This window comes from Acanthopagrus latus, chromosome 8 (genome assembly GCF_904848185.1).
Source record: "Acanthopagrus latus isolate v.2019 chromosome 8, fAcaLat1.1, whole genome shotgun sequence".
In the NCBI taxonomy this organism is placed as follows: domain Eukaryota; kingdom Metazoa; phylum Chordata; class Actinopteri; order Spariformes; family Sparidae; genus Acanthopagrus; species Acanthopagrus latus.
Window position 1 is genome coordinate 26470292 of NC_051046.1, and position 14572 is coordinate 26484863.

The window sequence follows — 14572 nt, forward strand, 5'->3', positions numbered from 1 at the left end:
ATTATTGACAAATTAAGAAATACCAGTTTGTTTTTTTTATGCCGAGCACGTCGAAGTCAAATGAAATATATATATATATATATATATATATATATATATATATATATATATATATATATATATATATATATATATATATATATGTTGCAATGTATTCATATTGTAGCCAGCCTCTGAAGGGGGAACCGATTAGAGACTCGACTGTGTTTCACTCGGACCTAAATAAGCATTACAACAGGTTGTTTACATCGGAAGCGCAGGACTGTGCGGAAGAGACGGTGGTTGGCAGATGGAAGTCATTTGAAAAAAAACTTTTACAAGCCAAACATTCATGTTTCAGTTCCCTGTAGTCTAAATAAGTGTGTTAATAACTCAGTTTTATTGTTAATGAACATGTCCGTATAATGCTTGATTGGTCCTGACACATTACGTGACGTACGTTACTTCGGGATGTTGGTGGGCTACAGCAGCAGCTCGGAGGAGGAAAGTGAAGCGGCGACTGCTCAAAATACAAGCTGCTCTCGACAGTTCCGAGAGGAAGATGATGGTGAGGGTGACTACCCAGCGAGGAAGAAAGCCAAAACTGAGGAACAGGTTCCTAAAACGAGGTATGTGGAGAGTTGTGTGGTAGCTTTGTGCATGCTGAGTATTATAGCGTGATTTACTGGACTGTATGAGGAGAGAGGATGACAAGGGAAACTCTTCATTAATTTTTTTAGAAATGTGTTTATTGGTTAGTTTATTTATTTGCTTCTGATACCTGTCACCACCACCCTGAATGATAAACTGTATTTTTAAGGTAACTAAAATGAGGTTTTCAACAATGCACTGAGTGCAATATTAAAGAGGAAATGGAGTGAGCACTCATTGATGTGTACCCAGCAGGTTACCACTTCCTGGTTGCCTTTTGGCCATGTTTCCAGAGGATGCGGACCCTCAGGCTGAAGACAGCACACTTCATGGCGGACGCCTCCGTACCTTCAAACACGAGAGAGGCAACTGGGCCACCTATGTTTACTTGCCATGTAAGATCAGCACACTTGTCTGTGGTTGACTGATCATCAGCACACATCCTGGCCCATAGTACTCCTGGAACCTCTAATGTGGTTTCTCTGCTGTCTCCTCTCCACATCAGACCACCCTGAGGAGGAGTTCAGGGACCTGTTGGAGGAGCTGCTCTCAGTAGCAAAGGCCCACGGTGTGACTTTGAGCGCGCAGGAGGAGTTCCACCTCAGCTTGTCTCAGACAGTGGTGCTGAGGCACCACTGGATCCAGCCCTTCACACAGAGCCTCCAAGCAGGCCTGGTGCACTGCAAGAGGTTTGCCATTGCCAGATACCCATTCACAGAACGATACAATCTGCTTTCATAAGAAGTTATATTTTCTTATGATTTGTACATTCTTTCGACTTTACACCAGTGTTAGCTATCAAACTTGATAGCTAACACTGGTGTAAAGCTCTACTCTCAGTATATACAGAGAGTAATTTGTAACGTAAATGTAATTGAATTGTACAAGCACCCCTTAATACAAAATACATCAAAAAATGGTTGTGCTGATGAAATAAAAAAAAACAAGGTTAGAAATCGAGTTAAAAATAAAATGAAATTAAACAGTGGAGAGAAATTAAATAAAAATGATCATAAATATAAAAGCTCTGTAATAACTACCTCAAGGTGATGTGTTCTAGCAGCATCCTGAGCATCACTTGCCTCGAGCAGTTAAAAGTATAAAGTTGGAGAAGAGACACGCAGTGGACCAAAAAAGCTGATTGATGTTGATTTTCTTGTTGACAGGTTTGTGTGCTCAGCGGGGAGACTGAGGGTCTACTGTAACGCTGAGAGAACAAGGTACCATTAAGGTCTTTAATTGTCTTTGTCATAGTCTAGGTATACAGGATGACTTGGTTGCCAGCCATGGTTTCATCATTTAAAAATGATCTGTCTGTTGCTAAAGAAATTGGTTTATGTGCCACATATACATTTTCATTATTTGGCCAAACGATGAAAAACAATTGATGTATGTATCTGACTGGTGTGCTTTCCTTATTTGTGTTAAGCTCCTGATAATTACTTCTTAATGTCTTACTCCCTGTGCTGTTTGTGTCTGTCTGATGTCTCCTGCAGGACGTTTGTGGGGATGGAAGCGTGTACTGGGCATGCTCACTTGTTGAACCTGGTCCAGGCAGTAGACAGAACAATGACAGAGTTTCGCCTAGCCACTTTTTACAAGGTTGATTATTTTTTAAATTTTTTTATCATGTGATTCTCAATCTGGACCAGTTAATTTGTCACTCTTAAATCTGAATTAGTTGTTAACAGTGAATATAGTGAATGTGCTAAACTAGTGAATTGGATGATCAAAATTGTAATTTCAGCCAACAGGACAAGTGTGTTTTCACATTTACATTGTTTAGTGCAATGTATTGTTGAAAGCATGATGAGCTAATCACTGATTGTTGACATTTGTTTTGTCTTCAAGGAAGAGTTTGCTCAAAAATTGAAATTCAGTGATTAAACTTCTGACTCCCATGCAGTGAAATTTTGTTGTCTGCAAAACATTTCTGGCACTTCACAGAAAAACAATGTTGGAGCATTCCCCTGCTGCAGTAGATGAGAACATGTTTTAAAAAGTAAAAAAAAAAACAACCAAATAAATCAATAAAATTGGCCCCATACTGCTCATCTGACATAATCTCAGTCCGGGGAAGCCTTGAGATTCCAAAGTTATTTGAAAAGATAATATTTATCTGCTTGTAGATGTCAGAATCTTCACTTGAACTGCAAAACTAAATGTGTTGGCATTAACTACGTCTGAAGTAGGTGCATAACCCCAACTGTGTGTTGGAAGATATTGCCTTTGTAAAATCAATGTTGGTATCCCCATCTAGTTCAGCTGTCTGGGGGAACTCTGCAACACTGTTTTGCTGTAATATTCCAGAAATGTTTTGTGGATTTCAAGACCTCACCCAACTGTAAATCAGCATGAGGGTTAGGAGATAATGACAACATTTTGAACTTAAACATATGAACAAATCATCCAATAGAATCTGAAGTGATGCACATCCATGTGTTCCTTCCACAATTGTCCCTCTGATTTGATTGAATAGGATCCATCTTTCCACGTGAGTTTGGCCTGGTGTGTTGGAGACATGACGGAACAGATGGAGGAGTGCATGAAGAAGCTACAGGTACTCAAATTATTGTGTGTTCATAGTGTATTGCGGCATTTTAAGCCATATTGTGATATACAAATATCTCGATATTTGGAATTCTCCTCAAAAACACTTTATAAATGCTTGGACTGGGAGACAAAATCAAATATCACCATATTTGACCAAACTACTGTAATATCGATATTGCAACAATATTGTAGGAATGACTGTTGGTACTTTCTCAAAATATTAACACAATGAGATTTCTGATAAATATTAATCAGTTGTGTGTTTATACTGACGAAGTAACTAAAGGAAAGTATTAAGTGACAAGTAGAAGAGTGTGGCAGGTTTAGAAAATGACACCACTTTACTGGAATGCAGCCTTTGAAACCACAATAGCACAACACTCATGCCAAGGCAGGGTATAACGACCTCCAAAATCTAAGACAATATATAGTCTAACATCATCAACATCATTTTTCATTTTAAATAAGTTCACAGTTCCCTCTGTAATTGACCGTAAAATCTGAAGTCTAAAACAGTGTGTTTGGAACTACACCACTGTATCAACTATAACTTTATTGCAACTAAATCTATCCCAGCATGGCTGGTGACCGACAACAAACTGCAGTACAAAGTTGCCAAAGGTTTGTGTGAGGTTATTTATAAAATGTCCACCAGAGGGCGCTCACATGTTCATTTATTAGTGTCAAATGCTGTAATCAATAAAAACATTGTTACCAAATAAATACCAGCTAATACACTTGACATTTTTAAAACTCTCCACTCACTGTAGGTGTTATGTGTATGCAGTTGATTATTTTATACGTGTATTTTGCTGAACACTCCTGAGCACCAGTCTGAGAGCAGCTGAGATGACAGTGGGTACAGATGATAGGACTTGGCCTCGGTCACAGCAGTTTTTCCCTCAGTGACGTGCAGAGAATTGATGAGCTGTTCTTACATGTCTGATTTTGTGCTTGTTAGAGTGTGGTTGATGAACATGAAGACGGGCCATTCCAGCTCCGGTTGGACTGTGCGGAGCTGCGCTGCAGGACGGGAAACAAGATGTTCCGCTTTCCTCTCGAGCAGTAACATTTGACATGTGGATATCCCCGACCACTGCACTTTTTACAGCTGTGTCCTCCAGACAGATATGTCCTGTGTCCCTACAAAGACAATCAAGGCAAAAATAACAAAAAATCTTATTGTATATGCCTACATTATTTTTATACTGTATTTAAATAAAGCTACTGGTTTTTAGCATTTTTTTTAAAGAGCATAATGATGCATGTGTGAGAAGCAGCACATTTAAAAGGAAGTTGTGGGTGGACTTGATCAAATTCACATCTCACCGTCGGTCCAACATGCAGTCACATCTCGGCATTTACTTCATTGAAATGAACACACGAGGCAATTAGTCATCACTTAATATAGTTAAAATGACTGTTATATTACTGAAACTTGACAAAGCTTAGGGTTCTGGAAGGCCAATACTCCATTCACTGTCTATGTAGTTCACTGAATTCACATGCTACTGATATCATCTCCAGCTTGTGAGGAAAACTATGCTTGTTCAGAGACAGGAGGGTCCCCAGAGCACAAGAATGAAATGTTTTTAACACAGAAATTAAAGAAATTGAATACACAAAGACAAGTCCAGTGGCTGATTGTAAAATCTGAAATATTTACTCTATAGAAGGCAGCACATGTTTGACTCACATTTATGATAGTTCACAGCAAATATGAGAATATCATTTTGGTCTGGCCCTGAGGGGCTCGATGGCACTTTACAGTCACTCGAGTCAGAGAGATTCTGGCTACACGTCTACAAGGACAGGAAGTCAGGGTTTAAACTCTGCACTCAGAACTAATCAAGTCTGTTTAAACAAAGAGGGTATAACAAATAGTCGAGAAAAAAAAAAAATCTGATTTATAACATAAAACAATTAAAGTCCCCTCAGTTGTTCCTGTCTAAATCCAGACCGCCGAGGCACCTGATTCAAACCAGACCTGGGTAAAAGTTAGGCATAGAACCATGAATATACTGTATACAGGACATCTGAAGAGAAGAAAAAGAGCATTACATTGCATCCACTTCTGTATTATACATGAATGCTAAAAGTAACTTCAGGAGCAGAATTTCAATGAATTTGATTTGTTAAATGTTTTAAAAAAAAAAAAAAACCTGATCTTGAAAGCTGTCAGAAACAGTTTGGTACAATAAACACTGACAATGCACCTGCACCTCATGATCTTCATCGGCATCCACAGCTGCTGTGACTTGGCCTTCGCGTGAAATTTTGGTCTGATCTTTGGACTGGAAGCCCTGGAAAAAACTAGTAACTACACCTTGAGTTCAGATTCACTCTTTGACTAATCTTTTTACTGAACTGTTGAGACAGCGGTGCTTTTTCACAGCTGTGCCATTAAGACGATGAGAAGCAGTTTAAAGCTCTGTAAAACTGTTAAACTTCGAACGTGCCGAAAGTCAACTTCTACGGCGCAGGTGTGGTTCCAGTCAGCCCCTCAGCACATGACTCATGTGACACGGACGACACGATTAAACCAAAGTCCTTGAACAGCTTGTGCTGCGTGCAAAAACGCGGAACAACGGACGAATCGCTCGAAAAACAAATGCCATCTGCTCAGGTCACCTGCTGCACCGACAAAGATATGAACACTGTATGTGCTTCACCATTGAATCCAAACAACATCAGAGACAAAGGAGTTTAGAAATGTCTTCCACAACATTAATAAAAAGATCAGACGGTGATTAATAACTCTGAAAGTGGCACGTTCTCTATATCCCTGGTTTATGACTGGTGCGTACACACGTTCTCCATAATAAAACGCAAATGCAGTAAGTAAAATCTCAGGTTCTTTGCAAGCTGAGACCGATATATAAAAGTTAACAACCTCGACAGTAAACAACCCGACATTAACATAACGGTTACAGCTATAAAATTAATTTTTAAATTTTGATTCTTCAATTGTACTAAAAACGTCTTAATACTATCACTTCAGCAATGTGGCATGTTGAGGGGAGGATTTGGCCGTCAGTGTCTGGAGAGACAAGCGAGCTGAGTCAGTCTCTGTCTGTCCTTCAAGAAGCTGTGAGCGTGAACCAGATAAATCAGTATATGCGTGCATGTGTGATTAAAGCCATCTTCCTGCGTCAGGGTGAGAAGAGCACACGCTTGATGTAAGCCACAGTCGTGAAGTTCAGCAGCATGTTCACATGTTCGTTCCCCGGGAGCTCCATCAGCTTCACAGGCTGTTTCTGCCTCCCTATCCACCGCTTGCACTGCACGGCGCTCATCAGGTTCACGGTGCCGTCCCCGTCGCCGTAAACCACGGTGGGCTCCACGTCCGGGAACTTGTCGGTGTACTGGAAGGCCTCCGACGTGTCGATGCCGCTGCCGTACAAGCAGTGGATGGCCACGCCGGGCGGTGTGAGGTCAGTCACCAGCGGCTCCGTGTCCTGTCGCATCAGCCAGCCGTCCTCGAAACCGATGTCCGAGTAGAGGCGCTGGTAGTCCTGCACAGTGTAGTTGGTGGTGGGTGTCTGCACCAAGACCTGGTGGGAGATGGGTGAGAAAGACAGACATTTGATTTGGTTGCTTTCTGCAAAATGCCCCCATCCTACAGCTTCTAAAGATAGCTGAGGATTTAGTCCGACAAAGTCAGCAAGATTACTTGAGAGCATTTTCTGCATGACTTCCATTGTGGAGAAAGTTATTGTGAAAATGTACCCCACTTCCTGCTGGCTGTAGTGCATTGTGGGTAGGTACTACTCACCAACTGCTCAACAGGTTTACCTTTACTTCAGTTTCAAGATGCAGTAATTGATTTTTGGCAAATTTGGGGCTACCTTATGAGGTTGTTTTGGCGAACATGCTAGTAAATAGCTGTCTAGCTGCACAACCAGTCACTGGCCACTGGCGACAGACATTGAGTGCTCAGAAAGCAAGCCAGGTGGACAACAGGAAAGAGCGACAAAGATGGAAACAAACGGGAAAGAAAATGGCAAACGCCTATCTGCAAACATACACAAACACTCACGCACAGACCTTATCTTTGGGCCAGGTGTGGGCGTAGGGGAGCAGCCAGGAGGTGGAGACGGCAGAGCGCTGCTGGGAGCGAATCTTCAGCGGGCTGATCACTGGGATGCGGTTATTATCACCTGTAGGAGAAAAGAAACCAGTTACAAAGAACTGAAACTGAGCTGAGAATTTCCAGTCACAGACCCCAAAACCGAGCAGGAGTTTCGTTGCGTGGCTTCTTAAAGAAACACTACTCACGTTCGGAAAAAAAAACACATCTTGTAGTTTAGCCCGCCGTGTGTCAGGGTTACAGGTCGGGTAAGGCGGGACAGCATTTACCAACGTACAGGATCTGATGTAACCGTCCATTTTGCAATTTGGTCCAAGGACTTATGAAGACATCTATCAGAGGTCATATGAGTGCAGTTGCAGCACATGATTAGGCCCTTTCCTGTCACATCCCATGAAACTTCACACAGCAACTTCCTATTTGTTGACTCCAAAAGATGACTGAATGTTTGTCAAATTTAAAGGACTTTACTGCCCAGTAAAGATACAGCCTGACCCCATCAACCTGCAGTTTACAGTTCCTTTAGTGGCAAACAGCAGTGGACTAAAGGTCAAAGATGCACTCGCATTTACGGGTTAGTCTCATCGGACCAACTGTTGTTTTTGTTCAGGTTTTGTATCGCTGCACTGAACGCGTCAGATGGCAGATATTAACTCCACAGTGACTTGATTATATTTTCTTTACAAATTACATTTTGGTTTCATTAGAGAAGATGGAACATCTGTCTCTTGTTTAAGCCCCAGGCTGGTCCTGACATCCTAGAATTGATGTGATGATAGAGCAGTGAATAATAGGCTGCCTGCAAATGGACAATAACAAGTTCATCCTTGTGTATTGGGTTTCACCTGCTGTTTGTAAACCCATCACTAATGATTTTAAGCTGTAAAATAACTTCCAAAAAATTGGTTTTAGGCTGTCTAATGTATTTAGGACACCTCAGTCTGCTCAGTCGTCCTCCTGGATCAGCAATCCTGACATATATTTCATATAATCTACAAGTATCAGATATTCTGTAAATGAAACCTGTATACTCTGTGATTTTGTTGTTCAGTTCTGAGAGAGGGATCCCTCGTCTGTGACTCCTCCTGAGGGTTTTCTTCCATTTTTTTCCCCCCTGCAATTTTATTCTTGGGGGGTTTTCCTCTCTTGAATCAGGGCTCTAGGACAGAGGATGTCGTTAGCAACATCAGAGTTAAGTGCACCTTGAGTTTAGTTGGGTAAATATTTAGTGATCTCTACATCGTCTGTGCTAAAACTGGATTCTTTTATTGATACATAAATCTCCACTTGGTTAACAATACGCTATAACTGGCATAAGTTTGAACTCACAAAACTTTTTCTTCCCTTACGCTTCTTAAAGTGTTTTCCGAGGTTTAATATGTTTTAATGAGGTCATAAACTGTCTCAGTTTTAAACCCAAAGTTTAAGGAAACGTATCATATGTGCTGCACCTCGGCTGACTTCACTTCCCCTCCTAACCTCACTCTTCATCTCGAGAACTTTTTTTTTTCTCTCCGCTCCCCTTACATTTAATGTTGGTTTTTTCCTGTATGTGTGACATTGAATTACTTAAACCGTACTATTAATTCAGTGATGGCTACCTGAAGTCTTCTGTTGCTGCGTTTATGGCGTTACACAGAGATCCATTTATGCAAGACTGCTTTGTTGCTCTACTTCAACAGGTGCAGTATGTGTGTTCATGATTAACTGTGTTTATTATTATGATGATTCACAAGAAAAGTTGAATTGCTTTATGAGAAAAGTTACTGTGATGTTGGTGTGCATGTTATGCTCTTGTTGGGACATCACTACATGGTCCTACCAAGAGAGAGGCCCGCATGTAAATCAAAAGCCTATCACGTGTCCTCCGGGCACTAACAAAGCCTGAAAACAAAAAAGCTGGTGCTGCTGGAAAGTGCGCCAACTTTCCAGCAGGCCACACCTGCTGCTACATTTCTCCAGGTGTGAAACTCCCTTCTCCCATTGGCTGAAAGCGCACTTGAACGCCCCGTCGTTCCAGCAAAAACAGTTCACGTAAAACCAGCTTCATCTCTTACCAGATGTGAGCACACGGAGGGTCTTGGCCACCCCGGCCCACGGTGGCCCCAGACAGACGAAAGCTTTGATGTATCTGTCTTTCCAGGCCTGGGGCTGCTGGTTGAGGAAGTACAAAGTGTACATGTTGCCCATGCTGTGAGCGATGAGCACCACGGGCCCGCCGGCCTTCTCCGCCATCTCTTCAATCATGTGCTGCAGCGCCAGGAAATACTCTTTATTCTCATCTGATGAAGGAGAAAGGAAAAGAAGATACAAATCAGAGTGCCCCCACTGCTGCTGCTTTGAAAATCCATGCACTTGCAGTACAGGGCTGGAGTGCTTCCAAGACAAAACGTCTGATTGCTTCCTGGATTAGACAGAGAAGCCTTCCCTGGTCATTTACCCCTATTTATTCTGACTTGTCTTTCTGCCTAGAATACCCCTTTCAAAATAAAACCCCCCACCATTCCATGACTGGCAGGAACACTGTCTAAAAGCACGTGTTCGCATTGACCACGAGTGTCATTCGTTTTTGTTGATTATTTACACAGACTGTGCCAAGTAACGACACACTGACTCACAAAATGCCTTGAAGGTTTAAACACAGAAATGGCTGCAATAACTCATTCGTGTCACATGTTGTGATGTGCCAGCTGGTTTAACACCCAATCCACAGGCGGGTTCTCCAAACACCAGATAATATGCTTTATATTCAGTTCCCAGTGTCAAAGCTAAACACAGGGCATAAGCAGCGTTCAGTTATTATGCGCCGAATATCTGGAACAAACTCCCAGAAAACTGCAGGTGTATATATATATATATATATATATATATATATATATATATATATATATATATATATATATATATATATATATATATATGTTTCATCATTCACAAGTTTGACTGAAGGTTTATTTATAAAAAAGGATAAATGCAAGCCATGCTGGTTGTAGACCTAATTTGGGCTGTGCCTGTGTGTGTGTGTGTGTGTGTGTGTGTGTGTGGCTGCTTACTGGGGGCTTTCCTCCAGTCATAGGGAGCTCCTCTGACATCATCATCTCTGGTGTAGCCCCACTCCACCAGCGCCTGCACGATAGTAAAGAAATACATGCCTGGGAGACAGACAAACATGCACAAACACAAGATAAAAGAAATTAAGCCGACAGATATTTCAATGTATTACTCAAAATGGAGTAAAAAGGTAAAAAAAACGTGGTTCTCCTTTGTCTGTCATTGTGAGGATTTTATTAAACTTTAAGAGTTGGCATATTGTTTGTGGGGGACAGAGGACATTCTCCCCAGTCCTCACTTCTTTAAAGAACTGTCTGTGTTTGGACCTCTGACTCACCGACACTGCGTTTGCTGGGGTCCAGATACTCCAGTGAATACGTCTGTCCGAACCCTGGGACCCGGACGTCCACGCCTGGCGGGGACGAGGTACTGTGTGTGGTCCTGTTGTAGATCAGCCTGCACACACACACACACAGTCAGACGCACACGCAGTCATCACCAGGAGACAGATCAGTTCCAGTTCTGCATCTGTGGTGAACCACACACACACACTCACAAGAACATGATACTACGACTCAAAAAGAAGCACTTCCCATTTTAATTCACCTTTGCGCTACCATCACATTAGTTGTGTGTGACGACAACTTCCCTTACTTGGTTTTATCTTAAATCCCGTACAGATATGAGAAAGAGGAAACGTGTATTGGGAGTATTTCACTTCAACATTTTGATGTTTTGTAAGCTGCGAATCTGTGCCTGCTGGACAGACACATAAAGTGACTCTTGGTTACTTCTTAAAACAGTGCAAATTCTAATCCGCATTTTTTTTTGGGTTTAACTAACAGGGGTTGGAACTCTGACTTACACCTTCACCTATCAGGCTGCACTGAGGATGCAAATGAAGAAAGTGTCGCTCTGTAACTCAGACAATGTCTGCCCGTTTCAGCTGATTCATCTTAACACGCGCAGACCTGTAGCGTGACTCTACCGTCTCGTGTTGTGAGTCTGCCATTAGAGTAACATGGCTCTGGGCACATTTATGCACTTGGTTTAAAACTGGTCTTTGTCAGTCAACCGACTGGGCTGGTCTGGTGTGACCGGTAAGCTAACATTTTAGCTGAAGTTTGGATGTATATTGCTGTGTAACTGAAACTATCGAGGACTGAGGATTAACAGGACTTTAACATAAGTGCTGTTTACACTAAACAACTGATTTTTATGTTTTAGGTGTTTCCTGGACGTTACATTAACTCTTGTGCATCTGCAGTAATAAATGTGCTGTTTGCAGCTACTGTGTCATACCAGCCAGTCGGATTAAGTCCAATCATGTGATTAGCCAGTTGTGCGAGTGTTGATCATTGTTTCCACTCGCTATTCATGGTGCCTCCTTTTCAAAATAAGAGCTGGCCCGGAGTAATGATCCAACATTACTGCAAGTGCATTCCTGGTCATTGCAATCACGACAGATTTGGGGATATCATCACTCACAGTTCTTTTGTCTAAATGAATAAACTAAAACAATACATGAACACGTATTTTCTGGGAAATTACAAGATCGTGTTCACTAACAATGTCTATGACACGACAAGTTGAATGGCTAAAATAAAGGCCCACTCAGTACCCAACATACAAGTCTTTTTTAATTGATTGCTGATGGAGACATTCAAAAGAATGCTATCTCGGCCTTTGTGTTATTCCATACCTTGTTGATAAATGGACGGTACAAAGGTCAGTTTATCGAGTGTAGGTTGATAACTGTTCACACAAAGTCAGCCAGGGCGTTGAACCCATCTACCTACTCCTTTCTCCTACTCACAGCACTTCCAGGTATTTGCCGTTTTGGAATTTGCATCACAGAGTGTTTTCACCAAAATCAAGTTGTTCTCCTGTAGTCATCTTTACCACAGACACACACACACTGCACTAATCATGACATGATAACAGTGAAGACAGGACATCAACAAACATTTCACACGAGAAAATTCCCCTTGTGCGTTTAGTGTGGTAGACGCATCAGTGTCTGACAAACAGTTCTTGATTGATGTCTGAGCCATCAGAAAGAGAAAGGCATACCTGATGTTGTCTATCCAACAGTCTATGGCCACAGGGACCAGCAGCTCCAGGTTGAGCCACAGCGTGAAGAAGGAGTCGGTCTTCTTATAGCAGATGTAATGGACCACGCTGGGTTTGTCCAGCTTCGCCTCCAGCTGGTTTCCCAGGTCCCCCGGAACTGCAACGAGCGACATTAGCAATGAGTCACACATCTGCAACACCAGATTTGTGACAGTACCACTTTTCTGTTGATGTGGATACACATTACAATACAATTAAAAGGCCTTCACAAAGACACAGTGTTTCTAATGAGAGCTGAGTGATATGGGGGAAAAAAAAATACTGCAATTCCTGTCATACTATATGGATACTATAATTGGAATCTTATAATTATCTAACCGATTTTTCAGCCTCATTTTTAAGTTTAACATTTTACAATTTCCAATAAGTTGACTTGAAACGAGACTTGTGTTTTTATTTGCCACTTCTGGAGCAAATGTGAACTTATTTTGTGTATTTTTCCAAAATAAACTGGTGGATGACTTGATCAAATTTCAAAGCATTTACGTAGCCAACGCATGAAAGTGTAAACTGGTCCAATCAGGGTATGAACTTATCTTATCATTATAATTTTCTGTCGGTAGGTTTTGAATACATTTGAATGATTTAAATCAGCCTTTAGTCATAAAGGCCTTGACATGACAGGAGCCAAAGACAGGTTTCCTCTATAGCTGTAATACATCACTGTTTAACCACAAGCACAAGCGAGAGCAGCAGGAGATCACCCTGGGTCAAGGCTGCACACACTCTACCACACACACTAAGACAGACAGGCTGTAGTTTTAACACACACAGATAAGATTCCTCTAAACCTGAGACCCTTTCAGTGATTGTGTGGGAGAAGAGCTGATGTTGATGGCTACACTTTATTGTAAGTTAAAGCCCAGTGTCGAAGCGTCTAGAATAAGACCTCGCCAGTGTCCTGAGACGTTAATTGCCTGCAGTGCTGGAGTCAGTCATATGACCGCAGCACTGCCGCTGTCAACACTCAGCCGGACTCTGGCAGCTCTCACGGAACAACTTGTGGCATGTTAGAACCCAAAACGGTTTAAATGTCTTCCAATACTCGCAAATAACAGTCTCGACGCTGCCGGGGTAATAAGAGCCCCCCATTTTCCCGAATAATCTTCGAAACGGGGGTTCCTATCACCGACAATGTCTGGCCAAACTCTGCCCACAAACACAGCAATGTAACGTTAAAGGCGCCTTCCCTTTACATCCTAAGCGAACGATGACTAAACACATTCCCGGAAGCGCTGGGGACAAAACATGGACACAGCACGAACCTAATGCTCAAAATTACATCTCATCGAACAACATTCCCAAAACAGAGCGATGTTTAAGACGAATCGCTGGTTGTTTTGATGGATGAGGATAACATGACCGACAGGCCAAATATATACAAAAGTTTCCATTTCATTCACGTATATATACAAATTGGAGGAATATGTGCCAGCCGAATTCAGGACTGACTAATAAGTAATTTAAGCAAGCATTGAATCTTATAGTTAAGTCCCGCACATCATTAGATACAAGCAAGAGAGTATAAATTCATCACATTCTGAATGGAGTTTGGCCTGCCGTGACTATCGCCCAGCATCGCTCGCCGTTGATGAGCTGGCCGAGCGGCTGGTAAGTTGCGCAATTATGTTGTCAACAGACAGTAAGATGAGCAAGACGACGAGCCACGTAAAACACCGATGGGAACACTTACTGAGGACCACAGGGGGTCTCGGGGGCTGACAAGACTTGTCGCCGGGACATTTCTCCAACGGTCTCCCGCTGCTCCGAGCCGACAACAGCAACAACAACAAACCGACTTGGAGCAGCGCAGAGAAGGCGGTTATCCGGTGCCAAGCCGCCATGGCTCCTGGTGTCTCATAGCCAGACGGTCATGGTCGTCTTCCGCTCGGTGTGCTCAGGTCTGCAGCGGACTTTTCTTTGTTTGCTGTTGAAGCCGTCTGATGCGATTTCCAGCAATGTAAACGTTGACGATGATCAGTGAGTGGACAGGAACGTAATGATCACGAGGTTCAGATTACAGAGCAATCCACCCAGCGACGCTCTTTCAGCAATCAAGTCAAAAGTCATCGACCGCAGATGGAGTCGGACACACTTACAGAGATAAGCTTTGAC

The 14572-nt window shown here is 42.3% G+C and overlaps 2 protein-coding genes across 3 annotated transcripts; one reads left to right on the forward strand and one right to left on the reverse strand.

Annotated features, from left to right (window-relative positions):
* The first annotated feature begins 208 nt into the window (after positions 1-208).
* On the forward strand, positions 209-4434 carry usb1 (U6 snRNA biogenesis 1). 2 transcript variants are annotated; one of them, XM_037106770.1, is made up of 7 exons: positions 209-608; positions 883-1025; positions 1136-1319; positions 1797-1850; positions 2127-2232; positions 3110-3190; positions 4145-4434. In XM_037106770.1, the coding sequence occupies exons 1-7, from the start codon at positions 451-453 to the stop codon at positions 4250-4252; spliced, it is 834 nt and encodes a 277-aa protein (XP_036962665.1). In that variant the 5' UTR covers positions 209-450; the 3' UTR covers positions 4253-4434. The 2 variants fall into 2 exon arrangements, with proteins under 2 accessions (XP_036962665.1, XP_036962666.1); XM_037106771.1 differs by having other exon boundaries at positions 886-1025.
* Positions 4435-5610: 1176 nt separating this feature from the next.
* pla2g15 (phospholipase A2, group XV) lies at positions 5611-14301 on the reverse strand. The gene is made up of 7 exons (XM_037106769.1): positions 14151-14301; positions 12398-12554; positions 10662-10780; positions 10327-10425; positions 9331-9555; positions 7231-7343; positions 5611-6737 (listed from the first exon to the last, which is right to left on the reverse strand). The coding sequence occupies exons 1-7, from the start codon at positions 14299-14301 to the stop codon at positions 6336-6338; spliced, it is 1266 nt and encodes a 421-aa protein (XP_036962664.1). The 3' UTR covers positions 5611-6335.
* Between the last annotated feature and the right edge of the window lie 271 nt (positions 14302-14572).